Source organism: Pristiophorus japonicus, chromosome 19 (genome assembly GCF_044704955.1).
Source record: "Pristiophorus japonicus isolate sPriJap1 chromosome 19, sPriJap1.hap1, whole genome shotgun sequence".
In the NCBI taxonomy this organism is placed as follows: Eukaryota; Metazoa; Chordata; class Chondrichthyes; family Pristiophoridae; genus Pristiophorus; species Pristiophorus japonicus.
In genome coordinates this window covers 3,491,992-3,511,135 of record NC_091995.1, presented here as the reverse complement: position 1 = coordinate 3,511,135, position 19,144 = coordinate 3,491,992, and the positions used below count along the sequence as shown (strand labels likewise).

General features: G+C 50.1%; 1 protein-coding gene across 1 annotated transcript in view; it reads right to left on the bottom strand.

The window, feature by feature from the left end:
• LOC139230625 (complement C2-like) overlaps positions 1–19,144 on the bottom strand; it is a 91,546-nt gene that overhangs the window by 36,802 nt on the left and 35,600 nt on the right. The window contains exons 8-9 of the mRNA XM_070862441.1: positions 2,529–2,667; positions 618–764 (exon numbers count right to left, since the gene is read on the bottom strand). Coding sequence (XP_070718542.1) covers positions 618–764; positions 2,529–2,667 — 286 coding nt within the window. The remainder of the gene's footprint in view (positions 1–617; positions 765–2,528; positions 2,668–19,144) is intronic.

Genomic DNA, 19,144 nt, shown 5'->3' with positions numbered 1-19,144 from the left:
GCTTCGAGGGACCGCCTCTGATGATGATGTGTCATCGATAACAGTCTGTGCGTGGAATCAAAGGAACTGCTCTGTTTCTGATTGCTATGTGATCTGGTTTGTGTACAGTAATTCATGACATCGTCTGTATGTTAATTATCTGTATGTACTATGCAAGGAAACAAGAATTCAAAGGCTTTTTTGGTATAAAGGTGAGAGAGTAAGCTGTTTTGAGACACTAGACATTAGACACTGGAAACTCAGAAGGGGTGTGTGTGTCACAGTAGCTACGGAAACCGGAACAGAGAGCTGCCTTTGCGTGATGTGTCTCAGTAACTTTCATACTTGGTCTGTATAGTATGAATGTCTAAATAAAAGACCTGACTACCATTTACTACAACTGAGTGTGTGTGTGTGTGTGTAATTCAACGTTTAAAGCAACAAACCGAAGGGAGCAAGAAAGCTGTACTACAGACAGACTGTTGAGTGATAAGGGAGTCAAGGGTTACGGGGAGCGGGCGGGGAAGTGGAGCTGAGTCCATGATCGGATCAGCCATGACCGTATTAAATGGCGGAGCAGGCTCGAGGGGCCGAATGGCCGGCTCCTGCTCCTATTTCTTATGTTCCTATATCCGTACCGTCGGTGAAGAGCATGATGACATGCCGCACATCTTTCCAGACCAATGGCTCATTTTTCATTGCTGCCTTCTGAAAACTCATCATCTCCAAAATAGTTCGCAAAGCTCCAGTCATGTTCGTCCCTGTGTTGCTGCCGTCCTCGAAATCTGAGGGATAGATGGCAAGAGTCAAATCCGAAGGTCTGTCCACCCAACTGGTGCAGCCCCACCGCGAGCCGAGAAATAAAATGACACAGATGCGATGAAGGGGGGGGGGGGCGTTGTTTCAGCAGGTCGATGCGAGGGGGATTGCTGCAGCATATGCACCGGGGATAGTTTTAAAAACTGTTTGTTTTATCCGTTGAGCAAGGGGATTGCTGCACCTTATGCTCCGAGATGTTTAAAAAAATGTTGTAGTTATCCGTTGAGCAAGGGGATTGCTGCACCTTATGCTCCGAGATGTTTAAAAAAATGTTGTAGTTATCCGTTGAGCAAGGGGATTGCTGCACCGTATGCTCCGAGATGTTTTAAAAAATGTTGTATTTATCCGTTGAGCAAGGGGATCGCTGCAGCGTATGCTCCGAGATGTTTAAAAAAATGTTGTAGTTATTCGTTGAGCAAGGGGATCGCTGCACCGTATGCTCCGAGATGTTTAAAAAAATTTTGTATTTATCCGTTGAGCAAGGGGATCGCTGCAGCGTATGCTCCGAGATGTTTAAGAAAACAGGATTTGAGCACCTAATCCAGGCCGACACTCCCATTGCAGTGCTCAGGGAGTGCTGCCCTGTTGGAGTGCCGTCTTTCAGTTAAGACATTAAATCGAGTCATGAGAGGGGGTCCAGAACAAAACCACAACAACTTGTGTTTATATAGCGCCTTTAATGTAGTAAAATGTCCCAAGGCGTTTCACAACTGTGTTATGAGACAAAACAGATAAATTTGACACTGAGCCATGTAAGGAGAAATTAGCGCAAGTGACCAAAAGCTCGGTCAAAGAGGGAGGTTTTAAGGAGCGTCTTGAAGGAGGAGAGCGAGGTGGGGAGGCGGAGAGGTTTAGGGAGGGAGTTCCAGAGCTTGGGGCCCAGGCAGCTGAAGGCACGGCCACCGATGGTGGAGCGATTATAATCAGGGATGGTCAGGAGGGCAGAATTAGAGGAGTGCAGACATCTCGGGGGGTTGTGGGGCTGGAGGAGATTACAGAGATAGGGAGGGGCAAGGGCCATGGAGGGATTTGTAAACAAGGAGGAGAATTTTGAAATCGAGGCATTGCTTCGTTGCTTTACCAGGAGCCAGTGTCGGTTGGCGAGCACAGGGGGTGATGGGTGAGCGGGACTTGGTGCGAGTTAGGACACGGGGCAGCGAGCACAAGGGGTGATGGGTGAGCGGGACTTGGTGCGAGTTAGGACACGGTGGCTGCTGAGCTTTGGATGACCTTAAGTTTACGGAGGGTAGAGTGTGGGAGGCCGGCCAGGAGCGCGTTGGAATGGTCAAGTCTAGAGGTCACAAAGGCACGGATGAGGGCTTCAGCAGCAGATGAGCTGAGGCAAGGGGACGGAGACGGGCGATGTCGGGAAGGACTTCTTCACACAAAGGGTGGTGGGAATCTGGAAACTCTCCCCCCCGAAAAAAGCTGTTGAGGCTGGGGGTGGGGGGGGGGGGAGGGGGGCCTTCAAATGAGCGTGACAAAAATGAGATCGAGTTTTGTTGCGTAAGGGCATTAAGGGTTGGAGTTGGGCTACAGATCAGCCATGATCTCATTGGAGGGCGGGACAAGATCGTGGGGCTGAATGGCCTCCTCCTGCTCCCATATTGAAGAATGGGACTTGAGATGGGGTGTACTGAACAACCTTGGGGAAAGGGTGAGGTGATGGCACCCATGGCAACTGGCTTTCGGCTGAATATTGAATATACGAACGGAAAGTATTAATCTACCTTCGTATTTAAGCTCGGACAATGTGAGGGCAACATCTCTTGAGAAATTCGACCCATCATCCGCGATATTCACAACAATTTTGGACCTCGAGCCGAAGGTAATCACTCCGTATCTCACCCCAACTTCAAAGCGACTGATCTAAGACGAGCGGGAAAGTGCACAAGAACATCAGAAACAGGAGCAGGAGTCGGCCATTCGGCTACTGGAGCCTGCACCGCCATTCAATATGATCATGGCTGATCCTCTATCTCAACACCATATTCCCGCTTTCTCCCCATACCCCTCGATCTATCTCCCTCTTAAATATATTCAGTGACTTGGCCTCCACAGCCTTCTGTGGTAGAGAATTCCACAGGTTCACCACCCTCTGAGTGAGAACATTTCTCCTCATCTTGGTCCTAAATTTCCTACCCCGTATCCTGAGACTGTGACCCCTTGTTCTAGACTTCCCAGCCCCGGGGAAACATCCTCCCCACATCCAGTCTGTCCAACCCCATCAGAATTTTATACCTTTCAATGAGATCCCCTCTCATTCTTCTAAACTCTAGTGAATACAGGCCCAGTCGACCTAATCTCTCCTCATACCACAGTCCTGCCATCCCAGGAATCAGTCTGGTGAACCTTCGCTGCACTCCCTCTGTGGCAAGTGTATCCTTTCTTAGGTAAGGAGACCAAAACTACACACAATACTCCAGGTGTGGTCTCAGCAAGGCCCTGTATAACTGTAGTAAGACATCCTTGCTCCTGTACTCAAACCCTCTTGCAATGAAGGCCAACATACCATTTGCCCCTAACTGCTTGCTGCACCTGCCTGTTTGCTTTCAATGACTGGTGTACAAGGACACCCAGGTCCCTCTGTACATCGACACTTCCCAAGCCATCACCATTTAAATAATACTTTGGAAGGAAAAACATAAGGACAAAGTGAATAACTTCACATTTATCCACGTTATACTGCATCTGCCATGTGTTTGCCCACTCACTCAACCTATCCAAATCGCCTTGCAGCATCTCTGCATCCTCCTCACAACTCACAATCCCACCTAGTTTTGTGTCGTTAGCAAACTTGTAAATATTACATTTGGTTCCCTCATCCAAATCATTTATATATATTGTGAATAGCTGATCTTCTACCTCAACTCCGCCTTCCTGCCCTATCCCCATATCCCTAAATTCCCTTTGTTCCCATAAATCTATCGTCCTTAGCCTTGAATATACTCAATGACTGAACCTCCACAGCCCTCTGGGGTAGAGAATTCCAAAGATTCACCACCCTCTGAGTGAAGAAGTTTCTCCTCATCTCAGTCCTAAATGGCTGACCCCTGATTCTGAGACTCCCAAGCCAGAGGAAACATCCTCCCTGCATCTACCCTGTCAAGCCCTGTAAGAATTGTGTATCTTTCAATGAGATCACCTTTATTTAAGTTCAGGGCACTAGTTTGAGACCCAGCTTGCTCACTCTCAAACTGAATTTGAAATTCTACCATGCTATGATCACTCTTCCCAAGAGCATCCTTGACTACGAGATCATTAATTAATCCCGTCTCATTACGCATTATGAGGTCTAAAATAGTCTGCTCTCCTGTTTGGTTCTGCAACTTATTGTTCCTAGAAGCCATCCCAAATATACTTGATGAACTCTTCCTCAAGGCTACCCTTGCCAATTTGATTGGTCCAATCAATATGAAGATTAAAATCGCCCATGATTATTGCCGTACATTACTTTTGACAAGCCTCCATTATTTCTTGATTTATACTCTGACCTACAGTGTAGCTACTGTTAGGGGGCTATAGACCACTCCCACCAGTGACTCCCTGCCCTTATTTTTCCTTATCTCCACCCAGACTGATTCTACATCTTGATCTTCTGAGCCAATATCATTTCTCATTCATCATCAACATAGACAGTCCCTCGGAATCGAGGAAGACTTGCTTCCACTCTTAAAATGAGTTCTTAGGTGACTGAACAGTCCAATACGAGAATTACAGACTCTGTCACAGGTGGGACAGACAGTGGTTGAGGGAAGGGGAGGGTGGGACTGGTTTGCCGCACGCTCCTTCCACTGACTGCGCTTGATTTCTGCATGCTCTCGGTGACGAGACTCGAGGTGCTCAGTGCCCTCCCGGATGCACTTCCTCCACTCTAGGCGGTCTTTGGCCCAGGGACTTCCAGGTGTCGGTGGGGATGTTGCACTTTATCAGGGAGGCTTTGAGGGTGTCCTTGTAACGTTTCCTCTGCCCACCTTTGGCTCGTTTTCCGTGAAGGAGTTCCGAGTAGAGCGCTTGCTTTGGGAGTCTCGTGTCGGGGCATGCGGACAATGTGGCCCTGCCCAGCGGAGCTGATCGAGTGTGGTCAGTGCTTCGATGCTGGGGATGTTGGCCTGGTCGAGGACGCTAACGTTGGTGCGTCTGTCCTCCCAGGGGATTTGCAGGGTCTTGCAGAGACATCGTTGGTGGTATTTCTCTCGCGACTTGAGGTGACTACTGTACATGGTCCATGTCTCTGAGCCATACAGGAGGGCGGGTATTACTACAGCCCTGCACTGCACTGATCTCATCCTTCATTAACAAAACCACCCCACCCCCTTTTGCTTTGGGCTATCCTTCCATCACTGACTAAGAGAGGGTGGGGTGGGGGGGACGGTTCTGTATGTCAGTCAGGAGCCAGTCAGGAGCGTTGGTGTGGGCCACATTGTCCACATGCCAGACACGAGACTCCCAAAGCAAGCGCTCTACTCGGAACTCCTTCACGGCAAACGAGCCAAAGGTGGGCAGAGGAAACATTACAGGGACACCCTCAAAGCCTCCCTGATAAAGTGCAACATCCCCACCGACACCTGGGAGTCCCTGGCCAAAGACCAGTCCGCCCTAAGTGGAGGAAGTGCATCCGGGAAGGCGCTGAGCACCTCGAGTCTCATCGCCGAGAGCATGCAGAAATCAAGCGCAGGCAGCGGAAGGAGCGTGCGGCAAACCAGTCCCACCCTCCCCTTCCCTCAACCACTATCTGTCCCACCTGTGACACAGACTGTCCCCACCCTCTCCCTAAAAGGAGACAACCCACTTACCTAAACCTGGGGGCGTGGGTAACATAGGGAACCAGCCATTTCTGTGAGCCTCTCCAAATCTTTCTCTCTCTCTCTCTCTCTGTCTCTCGCTCTCTCTTTCGCTCTCTGTCTAACCTCTCTCTTCTCCCTCCTTTCTCTTTCTCGGTATGTCTGACTCTCCCTTTCGCTCTTGCTCATTCTCGTTCTGTCTCTCTCTCTCTCTGTTTTTCTCTCCTTTTCTCTTTCTCGCTCCCTCTCTCTCGGTCTCTCTTTCTCTCTGTTTCTCCCTCTCTCTTTCTTTTTCTGTCATGTGTGTACATACTGTTTGTAGCCACCGGATGGCGTCATTGTCGGAGGCCACAGAGCAGCACGCACATGATATAAAAGGCCAGCCATTTTGTGAGTCAGGCACTTTGGGCCTAAATAAAGCAGAGCCAAAGGTGTACCTTGTTCAGTTAAACAGTACTCAGTTTGAACCTTTATTGCATACATAACATTTGGCGATGAAAATACGAGAACCTTTGTTTGAAAAATGAGCACGATTGGTGTTTTAGAACGATTCATGGAGGGAGAAGATTGGGCAGACTTTGTGAGCCGTTTGAACCAGTACTTCATGGCCAACAAAATGAAGAGGGTTGACGATGAAGATTGGCGCTGGGCCGTGTTCCTCACCGTGTGCGGTTCAAAGATCTACAGTCTGATAAAGGATCTACTCATGCCTAGTGATCCAACAGAGAAAATGTACGAGGAGTTGTGTACATTGGTACAGGAGCACCTCAAGCCAGACGACGGCATCATCATCTCGAGATACAGGTTTGATACACACGTTCGATCGGAGGGCCAGAGCGCGGCGGAATTCGTTGCCGACCTGAGACGTCTAGCGGGACTGTGCAAGTTCGGGACGGTGTTGGCAGACATACTGCGGGACTTCTTTGTTATCGGTATCAACCACGAGGTGATCCTGTGCAAACTTCTGGCGGTGAAGGAGTTGGATTTAAAAAGGGCCATCCAGATCGTTCAGTCATGTATGACGACGGACAGGAGTCTAAAGCAAATATCGGTGAAGAACCGAACCTCGGCAAGTACTGTAAATGCGATTGATTCGGCGTTCGGCAGAGCAGCACATGGCAGAGCCTATCCGGCTGCGTTCGCGAAACCTGTGGCTGCCCAAAGTCCGCCAGCAGGAATGTATCCGACTCCTCCGTGTTGGCGTTGTGGGGGAAATCTCCGGCACCAGCAGGGCCGATTTCAGCAATATCGACGCAAAGGCTTTCTGAGAGTCGGGCATCTCCAGCGCAAGTGTCCACAGATGAGCAAGCGTGCTGCGATACACCACGTGGAGGATGAGAGCCAGACTAGCGTGGATCCGGATACGCAATCCGAGATACCAGAGGAGGAAGTGTATGGACTGTACTCCTTCATAACCAAGAGTGAACCAATTTTGATTAATGTGAAGTTTAACGGGATACCGGTATTGATGGAACTGGACACAGGGGCGAGTCAATCAATCATGAACGAGAGGGCATTTAATAAGCTGCGGGATACTAAGACTGTGAGGCCCAGGCTGAGCCCTGTTAATGCCAAGCTGCGCATGTACACCAAAGAACTGATAAAGGTGATTGGCAGTGCACAAATTAACGTGTCGTATAACGGTGCGGTTCACAAGATACCGCTGTGGATTGTTCCAGGCAATGGCCCAACGCTGCTCGGCAGGAGCTGGTTGGAGAAAATCAGATGTGACTGGAACGACATAAAGGCGTTGTCATCGGAGGAAGATACATGTGCCCAAGTATTGAGCAAGTTCCCCTCGCTGATCGAACCGGGTATCGGCAACTTCACGGGAGCCAAGGTGCAGATCCACGTGGACTCAGATGCAAGACCCATCCGTCGTAAAGCTCGGGCAGTTCCGTATCTGATGAGGGAGAAGGTCAAAATTGAACTGGACAGACTCCAGCGTGAAGAGATCCTTTCACCGGTCGAATTTAATGAATGGGCCAGCCCCATTGTTCCTGTGCTGAAAAGTGATGGCACGGTCAGAATCTGTGGAGACTACAAGGCTACGATCAACAGGGTTTTGAAACAGGATCAGTACCCATTACTGAAGGTTGATGACTTGTTCGCGATGCTAGCCGGAGGGAAGTCGTTCACAAAACTGGACTTGACGTCGGCCTATATGACGCAGGAGCTGGTTGAGACGTCGAAGAGACTTACGTGCATTAACACGCACAAAGGACTGTTTATTTATTACAGGTGCCTGTTTGGAATTCGCTGGGCTGCAGCAATATTCCAGAGGAATATGGAAAGTCTACTGAAGTCCGTTGCCAGAACCGTCGTGTTCCAAGATAACATCCTGATCACCGGTCATGACTTCAAGGAACATCTGAGCAACCTGGAAGAGGTTCTACTGCGTTTTGACAGAGTGCGACTCAGACTGAAACGCCCGAAGTGCGTCTTCATGGCACCGGTGGTTGAATTTCTCGGGAGGAAAATCGCCGCTGGTGACATCAGACCGACTGACGTGAAAACCAAGGCCATCAAGAATGCACCCAAGCCGCGGAACGTGACGGAGCAGTGTTCATGCCTGGGTCTACTCAACTACTTTGGTAACTACTTACCTAAATTGAGCACCTTACTTGAACCACTGCAAATGCTATTGAGAAAAGGCGACAACTGGGTGTGGGGCGCATCGCAAGACAGAGCTTTCGAGAAAGCCACCAATCTGCTTTGCTCGAACAAGCTGCTGGTACATTATGACCCATGTAAACGCTTAGTTTTGCCCTGTGTCACATCGTCATATGGAATTGGTTGCGTGTTACAACAAGCCAATGAGCCGGGGAAATTTCAACTTGTTCCTTATGCATCCAAATGTTTGTCTAAAGCGGAAAGAGCCGACAGTATGGTAGAAAAAGAAGCTTTAGCGTGTGTGCCCGGTGCTAAAAAGATGCATCAGTACCTGTTCGGTCTGAGGTTCGAATTAGAGACCGATCACAAGCCGCTCATTTAGTTGTTTTCCGGGAGCAGAGGTATCAATACCAATGCTTCATCCCGCATCCAAAGGTGGGCACTGACATTATCTGCCTAGGATTATATAATTCGCCACAGACCCGGCACAGAGAATTGTGCCGATGCTTTGAGCCGGTTGCCGTTGCCCACACCGGAGGTGGAAACGCCACAACCGGCGGATTTAATGTTAATCGTGGATGCTTTTGAGAGTGAAGGCACCCCTGTCACAGCTCAACAAGTTAAGACCTGGGCCAGCCAGGACCCGATATTATCGGTGGTCAAGGGTTGCATCCTCAAAGGGGATTGGTCTGCCATACCTATGCAAATGTGCGAGGAGGCCAAACCGTACATTCGTCGCAAGAACTGTTATGTATTTAACCCCTTGTAACCTTGTAACTTGTATCACACCTGACCACCAGAGGGCGTACCTGTTGGAGTCCCAAGGGATCCCAGCATCCCTTGGGTGCACAGTATATAAGCAGACCACCCACGAGGTACCTGCACTCTGGAACTACAATAAAGGACCTAAGGTCACACTTGCTCATTACACATGGTACTCGGTCCACCATTTATTATGAGTGTAACAATTGGCGACGAGGTAACGAACCGCGCAAAAATGCAAAGAACAGTCGGCGTCCTGGAGAAGTTCTCGGAGGGGGATGATTGGGAGGCCTTCGTGGAGAGACTCGACCAATACTTCGTGGCCAACGAGCTGGAAGGGGACAAGAACACCACCAAATGAAGGGCGATGCTCCTAACTGTCTGTGGGGCAACAACCTGTGGCCTCATGAAGAATCTCCTGGCCCCCCCTAAACCAACAGAGAAATCCTACGAAGAACTTTGTACACTGGTCCGGGAGCACCTGAATCCTCAGGAAAGTGTTTTGATGGCGAGATATCGGTTCTACACGTGTCAACGATCGGAGGGCCAGGAAGTGGCGAGCTATGTCGCCGAACTAAGGCGCCTCGCAGGACATTGTGAGTTTGAGGGATTCCTAGAACAAATGCTCAGAGACTTTTTTGTACTGGGCATCGGACATGAGACAATCCTTCGCAAACTGTTGACTGTAGAAACTCTGAATCTGAGTAAAGCCATAACGATAGCCCAGGAATTTATGTCCACCAGCGACAACACCAAGCAGATTTCACAGAACAAACAAGTTTCGGTCAGTACTGTGCATAAAGTAACGTCGGTTTTGAGCAGGAATGTACAGGGCAGAACGTACACGCCGGCTGCTGTGGCCCGACCTCAATTGACTCAGAGTCCGCCATCAATTGTTAATGTGAGGCAGTTAACACCCTGTTGGCGCTGCGGAGGTGATCATCGGCCCCATCAATGCCGCTTTAAGCACTATGTGTGCAATGGCTGCAGAACAATGGGACACCTCCAACGTATGTGCAGGCGAGCTGCAAACCCTGCAAACCACCATGTCGCAGAGGAAGATCGATCCACAGTGGATCAGACGGAATTGGAAATTCGTACGGAGGAGGCAGAGGTGTACGTGGTACACATGTTCACGACGAAATGCCCACTAATAACATTGAAAGTTGAACTGAACAGTATTCCAGTGTCTATGGAGCTGGACACGGGGTCAGGTCAGTCCATAAAGGGTAAAATGGCCTTCGACAGGCTGTGGGGGAAGAAGGCACACAGGCCCAAGCTCAGCCCCATTCACACCAAACTAAGGACTTACACCAAGGAACTAATCCCGGTAATTGGCAGCGCTGAAGTCAAAGTCTCCTGTGACGGAGCAGTACACAAACTCCCGCCATGGATTGTGCCAGGAGATGGCCCTACATTATTTGGCAGAAGCTGGCTGGGAAAAATCCGCTGGAACTGGGATGACATCCGAGCACTCTCGTCCGTCGCGACGCCTCATGTGCCCAGGTTCTAAGCAAGTTCAGTTCCCATCGTTATTCGAGCCAGGCATTGGAAGTTTCTCAGGGGGTGAAAGTGCAGATCCATTTGGTTCCCGGTACGCGACCCATCCACCACAAGGCTCGGGTGGTACCATACATGACGCATGAAAAAGTGGAAATTGAGCTGGACAGGCTGCAATGTGAAGGCATCATTGCCCCGGTGGAGTTCAATGACTGGGTCAGTCCGATTGTTCCGGTACTCAAGGAGGGCGGCACGGTTAGAATTTGTGGGGACTATAAAGTAACGATTAACCGTTTTTCGCTACAGGACCAGTACCCACTACCCAAGGCAGACGACCTATTTGCGACCCTGGCTGGAGGGAAGACATTCACCAAGCTGGACCTGACCTCGGCCTACATGACGCAGGAGCTGGAGGAGTCTTCAAAAGGCCTCACCTGCATCAACACGCACAAAGGGTCTGTTTATCTACAACCGGAGCCCGTTCAGGATTCGGACAGCCGCAGCGATCTTCCAGCGGAACATGGAGAGCCAGCTAAAGTCAGTTCCTTGCACAGTGGTCTTTCAGGACGACACTGATTACAGGTCGGGACACCATGGAGCACTTGAAGAACCTGGAGGAGGTTCTTAGTCGGTTGGATCGCGTGGGGCTCAGGTTGAAACGCTCGAAGCGTGTTTTCCTGGCACAAGGCGTCGAATTCTTAGGAAGGAGAATCGTAGTAGACGGCATCAGACCCACCGACGGAAAGACGGAGGCCGTCAAGAACACGCCGCAACCACGGAACTTGTCGGAGCTGCGGGCGTTCCTGGGACTCCACAACTATTTGGGCAATTTCCTACCCGGGTTAAGCACCCTGCTAGAACCCCTACATGTGCTACTGTGCAAGGGAGACAACTGGGTATGGGGGAATTCACAAGAAGCCAGAACTTTATTGTGTTCTAACAAACTGCTTGCCCTGTATAACCCATGTAAACGACTAGTGCTAGCTTGCGAAGCGTCGTCATACGGGGTCGGGTGTGTGTTACAACAAGCTAATGAATCGGGAATTTTGCAACCGGTTGCCTATGCGTCTAGGAGTCTGTCCAAGGCCGAAAGGGCTTACAGTATGATTGAAAAAGAGGCTCTGGCGTGTGTTTACGGGGTAAAGAAAATGCACCAGTACTTATTGGCCTCAAGTCCGAGCTTGAAATTGATCACAAGCCGCTCATATCGCTACTCTCTGAGAGAAAAGGGATTAACACCAATGCCTCTGCCCACATCCAAAGATGGGCGCTCAAGTTGTCGGCATACAACTATGTAATCTGCCACAGGCCAGGCACAGAGAACTGCGCTGATGCTCTCAGTCGGCTGCCATTGCCCACCACCGGGTGGAAATGGCACAGCCAGCAGACTTGCTCATGGTAATGGAGGCATTCGAGAATGAAAAGTCACTCGTTACGGCCCGCCAGATCAGGACCTGGACCAGTCAGGATCCTTTACTGTCCCTGGTAAAAAAAACTGTGTCCTCCATGGGAGCTGGTCCAGCGTCCCAGTGGAGATGCAGGAAGCGATTAAGCCATTCCACAGAGGCAAAGTTGAGCTGTCCCTGCAGGTGGACTGTCTCTTGTGGGGCAATCGTGTGGTCTTGCCCAAGAAAGGCAGGGACACATTTATTGGGGAACTACACAGCACCCACCCAGGCATCGTGATGATGAAAGCCATAGCCACATCCCACGTGTGGTGGCCCAGCATCGACTCAGATTTAGAGTCATGTGTACGCCAGTGCAACACTTGCTCTCAGCTGAGCAATGCACCCAGTGAGGCACCGCTAAGTTTATGGTCCTGGCCATTCAAACCTTGGTCGAGGATCCATGTAGACTACGCAGGCCCATTCCTAGGCAAAATGTTTTTGGTTGTCATGGATGCTTACTCAAAATGGATTGAATGTGCAATCATGTCTGTAAGCACATCCATGGCCACCATTGAAAGCCTACGAGCCATGTTTGCCACACACGGCCCGCCTGATGTCCTAGTCAGTGACAATGGGCCGTGCTTCACCAGCGCTGAATTCAAAGAGTTCATGACCCACAACGGGGTCAAACACGTCACATCTGCCCCGTTGAAGCCCGCATCTAACAGCCAGGCAGAACGGGCTGTTCAGACCATCAAACAAAGCTTGAAACACGTGTCGGAAGGCTCCCTGCAGACCCGGCTGTCCCGAGTACTGCTCAGCTACCGCACCAGACCCCACTCACTCACAGGGGCTCCCCCAGCCGAGCTGCTCATGAAAAGGGTGCTCAAAACAAGGCTCTCTCTGGTCCACCCTGATCTCCATGATCACGTGGAGGGCAGGCGGCATCAACAGAGTGTGTACCATGACCACGTAAACTTGTCAGGCGATATTGAGATCAATGATCCTGTGTTTGTGCTCAATTATGGACATGGTCCCAAATGGCTCACTGACACGGTCACAGCCAAAGAGGGGAGTAGGGTGTTTCAGGTCAAATTGGCCAATGGACAAACGCGCAGAAAACACTTGGACCAAATTAAACTGCGGTTCACCAACAGCTACGTACAACCCGAAGAGGACACCACCAACTTTGACCCTCCAACACACACACAAGTGGCAACTGACATCATGGTTGACCATGAGACAGAACTCACCATCCCCAGCAGCCCAGCAAGGCCGGCTGCCCAACAGCCCAGTGAAGAACTGACCAACCCAACCACACCCGCATTTGTACCGAGATGATCGACAAGAGAGCGCAGAGCCCCAGATCGTCTCACCCTGTAAATAAATGTATGGTTGACTTCACGGGGGAGTGATGTTATGGATTTAACCCCTTGTAACCTGCATCACACCTGACCACCAGAGGGCCTACCTGTTGACGTCCCAAGGGATCCCAGCATCCCTTGGGAGCACAGGATATAAGCAGGCCCCCCAGGAGGTACCTGCACTCTGGAACTACAATAAAAGAGCTAAGGTCACACTTGCTCATTACACACGGTACTCGGTCTGACCATTTATTATCAGTATAACAAGAACGAACTGTCTATTCAAGCAGATTGCATATTGTGGGGCGATCAAGTTGTAATGCCTAAGAAAGGGAGAGAGAAATTCGTGCGTGAGTTACACAGCACACATCCTGGTATAGTGATGATGAAGGCCATCGCCAGGTCCCACGTATGGTGCCCAGGAATTGATTCCGAGCTGGAAACATACATGCATCAGTGCAACAGTTTTGGTCACCTGACTTAAGGAAGGATATACTGGCTTTGGAGTGGGTACAGAGACGATTCACTCGGCTGATTCCGGAGATGAGGGGGTTACCTTATGATGATAGATTGAGTAGACTGGGTCTTTACTCGTTGGAGTTCAGAAGGATGAGGGGTGATCTTATAGAAACATTTAAAATAATGAAAGGGATAGACAAGATAGAGGCGGAGAGGTTGTTTCCACTGGTCGGGGAGACTAGAACTAGGGGGCACAGCCTCAAAATACGGGGGAGCCAATTTAAAACCGAGTTGAGAAGGAATTTCTTCTCCCAGAGGGTTGTGAATCTGTGGAATTCTCTGCCCAAGGAAGCAGTTGAGGCTAGCTCATTGAATGTATTCAAATCACAGAAAGATAGATTTTTAACCAATAAGGGAATTAAGGGTTACGGGGAGCGGGCGGGTAAGTGGAGCTGAGTCCACGGCCAGATCAGCCATGATCTTGTTGAATGGCGGAGCAGGCTCGAGGGGCTAGATGGCCTACTCCTGTTACTAATTCTTATGTTTTTAGCAGCTTAGTAAAGCACCAGCGGAATGGCCACTGAGTCTGTGGTCGTGGCCATCCGAACCTTGGTCCAGGTTTTGCAGGTCCCATCCTGGGCAAGATGTTTTTAGTGGTGGTGGATGCTTATTCGAAGTGGATAGAATACATAGTCATTTCATCCAGCACATCTCCTGCAACCATAATCTCAATGTCATGTTCGCGACACATGGTCTGCCTGACATAGTGATGAGCGACAATGGGTCGTGCTTCACCAGTCAGGAGTTTCAGGAGTTTGTGAAACTTAACGGCATAAAACAAGTAAGGTCAGCACCGTTCAAGCCTGCGTCCAACGGGCAAGCAGAACGTGCAGCACAAATGATCAAGCAAAGCATGAGGAGAGTAACCTAAGGGTCAGTGCAGACCCGCTTGTCCTGCATACTGCTGAGTTACAGGACAAGACCCCACACACTCAGGGGTCTCGCCTGCTGAACTCATGATGAAAAGAGGTCTTAAGACCAAGTTATCTCTTATATACCCAGATTTAAGTAATCATGTTGACTACAGAAGACAGAGTCAACAAGGGTACCATGATCGCACAACTGTGTCACGTGAGATTTCTGTTAATGATCCTGTATATGTTTTGAACTGTGGTCAGGGTCCCAAATGGATCGCTGGTACGGTCATGGCCAAGGAGGGCAACAGAGTATTTGTTATTAAGCTCAAGAATGGGCAAACTTGCAGGAACCACAAGGATCAAACACATGTTCAGCCATGAACTCATTGAATGGCGGTGCAGGCTCGAAGGGCCGAATGGCCTACTCCTGCACCTATTTTCCATGTTTCTATGTTTCTATCTGAGGCACACAGACGAGCCAGAGCAGTCGGACGAAGAAACCGTCGACGACCAACCAACCTCCCAGCAGCCTTCAGTGGACCCGAGGGTCATCAGTGATCCCGGAATTTCCATCACGGACCTGTTCAATATAAATGGACTTGCAATTCCTGACATGGCCACTGCCACCCCCAACAAGTCAGCCGTCCAGCCACCAGCCACAACAGACCCCGCACATTCACCCAAGGCCGGAATCGAACTGAGACGGTCAACCCAGGAGTGTAAAGCACCAGACCGTCTCAAGCTGTGAAAGACTGTGCTAAGATCTCAGAGGGGGTTATTGTCATGTATGTACATGCTGTTTGTAGCCACCAGATGGTGACATTGTTGGAAGCCACTGAGCAGCATGCACATGGTGCTGCTCTGGTATAAAAGGCCAGCCATTTTTTGAGTCAGGCACTTTGGGCCTTAATAAAGCAGAGCCAAAGGTGTACCTTGTTCAGTTAAACAGTACTCAGTTTGTACCTTTATTGCATACACAACGCTCTCTCTCTCCCCCGCTATCGCTTTCTCATTGACTTTCTCTCTCTCTCTTTCCCTTTCTCTATCTGTCTGTCTCTGTCTGTCTGCTTCTCCATCTCTGTCTCTCTCTCTTTCCCTCTGTCTCTCTTTCCCTCTGTCTCACTTTCCCTTTCTCTCTTTCCTGCTCTCTATCTCTCTGTTTCTCTCCCTTTCTCTCTCTCTCTCTGTTTCTCTCTCTCTCTCTCTCTGTCTGTCTGTCTGTCTGTCTCTATCTATCTGTCTCTCTCTCTCTCTTCCTCTTTCTCTCTCTCTCTCCAACTGTTGCTCTCTCTTTCTCTGTCTAACTCTCTCTCCCTCTGTGTCTCTCTCTCTGTCTGTCTCTCTGTCTCTCTGTCTCTCTCACTGTCTGTCTCTATCTGTGTGTGTCTCTGTCTGTCTGTCTGCTTGTCTGTCTCTCTGTCTCTCTGTCTCTCTCACTCTGTCTGTCTCTATCTGTGTGTGTCTCTGTCTGTCTGTCTGCTTGTCTGTCTCTCTCTGTCTCACTATCTGTGTGTATCTCTCTCTCTCTGTCTGTCTCTCTCTTGCTCTCTCGCTCTCTGGGTGTCTCTGTCTCTCTGTCTCTCTCTGTCTCTATCTCTGTCTCTATCTCTCTCTCTCTTTGTCTCTCTGTCTCTTTCTCTCTCTGTCTCTCTCTATCTGTGTGTGTATGTCTGTCTGTCTCTCTGTCTCTCTCCGAGTCTCTCTCTTTCTCTGTCTCTCTGTCTCTCTCTTTCTCTCTGCCTCTCTCTCTGTCTGTGTGTGTGTGTGTCTGTCTGTCTGTCTCTCTGCCTCGCTCTCTCTTTCTGCCTCTCTGTCTGCCTTTCTCTCTCTCTCTCTGCCTGCCTCTCTCTCTGTCTCTGTCTGTCTGTCTCTGTCTCTCTGTTGTGTATGGAGAAAGAGTCAGACTGAACACTGTGAGCTCAAAGTGTGACCTTAGTCTTTTATTGCAGGTCTCCAGAGTGCCTCTCCAGCCTGTGAGGCCTCCTTAAATACCTGTGACCCAAGGGATTATGGGATCCCTTGGGACTCCAGGGGATGAGCCCTCTGGTGGCTGTACAGAGTAAATACAAGTTTACATATATAACAACACTCCCTCCCCCCCAAAGTCAATAGTGTAACTATTTACAATGTGAGTCGATCTGGGGCCCTTCTTGCCCTGGTTGATCGTCTCGGTGTGAAAGCTGGTGATGTTGAATCATTTGTTGGGCCCTCGCTGGGCTGCTGTGCAGCTGGCCTTGCTGGGCTGCCTGGTGTGTTGGGCCTTGCTGGGCTGCCTGGTGTGTTGGGCCCTGCAGGGCTGCTGTGTATGATGGTTTTGCTTCGTGGTTAACCATGGTGCTGGTTGCCACTGGTGTGTGTGTTGGGGGATCAAAAAAGGTGGGGTCCAAGGTGGGTTGCTCAGGGTAGTCCGTGAATCTGAGATTGATTTGGTCCAAGTGTTTCCGGTGAATGAGTCCATTTGAAAGTATGACCAGAAACACCCTGCTCCCCTCTTTGGCCACGACAGTGCCGGGAAGCCACTTGGGACCTTGCCCATAATTTAATACAAATACAGGATCATTGATTTCAATCTCGCGTGACACATTTGCGCTATCATGGTATGCACTTTGTGAAAGACGCCTGCTCTCTACCTGTTCATGTAGATCAGGGTGAACTAACGAGAGCCTTGTCTTAAGAGCTCTTTTCATGAGCAGTTCAGCAGGTGGGATCCCAGTGAGTGAGTGGGGTCTCGTGCGGTGGCTAAGCAGGACACGGGATAGGCGAGTCTGCAGTGAGCCTTCAGTTACCCTCTTCAAGCCTTGCTTGATGGTTTGCACTGCTCTCTGCCTGACCATTGGACGCTGGTTTAAACGGGGAAGATGTGACATGTTTGATCCTGTTACGGATCATGAATTCTTTGAACTCAGCACTGGTAAAACATGGCCCGTTGTCGCTCACCAGGACATCGGGTGAGCCGTTTGTGGCAAACATGGCCCGCAGGCTTTCAGTAGTGGCAGCGGACGTGCTAGCCAACATTATCTCACATTCAATCCACTTGGAGTACGCATCTACAACCACAAGGAACATTTTACCCAAGAACGGGCCTGCATAGTCGACGTGTACCCTAGACCATGGTTTGGAGGGCCAAGACCATAAACTTAGCGGCGCCTCTCTGGGTACATTGCTTAACTGCGAGCATGTATTACATCTGTGAATGCAGGACTCTAAGTCTGCATCGATACCGGGCCACCACACGTGGGATCTGGCTATCGCTTTCATCATTACGATGCCTGGGTGGGTACTGTGGAGGTCATTGATGAAGGTGTCTCTGCCCTTTTTGGGGATCACTACTCGATTGCCCCACAGAAGGCAGTCTGCCTGTATAGACATTTCATCTTTGCGCCACTGGAACAGCTTTATCTCTTCCTGCATTTCCACTGGGTCACTGGACCAGCTCCCGTGAAGCACACAGCTTTTGACTAGAGATAATAAGGGGTCCTGGCTTGTCCAGGTTTTGATCTGCCGGGCAGTGACGGGTGATAGCTCACTCTCAAATGCTTCCATAACCATGGCTAGATCTGCGGGCTGTGCCATTTCCACCCCCGTGGTGGGCAATAGCAGCCTACTGAGAGCATCGGCACAGTTTTCTGTGCCTGGCCTGTGGCGGATGGCGTAGTTGTCTGCGGACAATGCAAGCTTTTACAAAGGCATTTTCTTGGCTTTTGCCCCAAACCCATTCGCCCCCTTTTTGTAGTAAGACATGTAATGGTTCTAGCAGGGTGCTGAGACCCGGTAAGAAGTTACCAAAGTAGTTCCAGAGTCCCAGAAACGACCACAGCTCCGTCACGTTCTGTGGCCTCGGTGCGTTGTCGATTGCCTCTGTCTTCACGTTGGTGGGCCTGATGCCGTCTGCCGCAATCCTCCTTCCCACTTCAGGCACCAGGAAAACACACTTCGAGCGTTTTAACCTGAGCCCCACGCAGTTGAGTCGACTAAGAACCTCCTCCAGGTTCTCCAGATGCTCGACTGTGTTCCGACCTGTGACCAAGATGTCGTCCTGGAAGACCACGGTATGTGGGACCGACTTCAGTAAACTTTCCATGTTTCTCTGGAATATCGCCGCCGCTGATCGGATTCCAAACGGGCATCTGTTATAAACAAAAAGACCTTTGTGCATGTTGATGCAGGTGAGGTCCTTCGATGATTCCTCCAGTTCCTGCGTCATGTCGGCTGAAGTCAGATCCAGCTTCGTGAACGTCTTTCCTCCCGCCAGCGTTGCAAAGAGGTCGTCGGCCTTTGGTAGTGGGTATTGGTCCTGCAGGGAGAAACGATTGATATTTACTTTGTAATCGCCATAGATTCTGATGGTGCCGTCTCCCTTGAGAACTGGGACGATAGGACTGGCCCACTCGCTGAACTCGATTGGTGAAATGGTGCCCTCTCTTTGCAGCCGGTCTAGCTCGATCTCTACCCTTTCTCTCATCATGTACGGTACTGCTCTCGCCTTGTGATGGATGGGTCGTGCCCCCGGAATTAGATGGATCTGCACTTTTGCTCCTTGGAATTTCCCGATGCCTGGT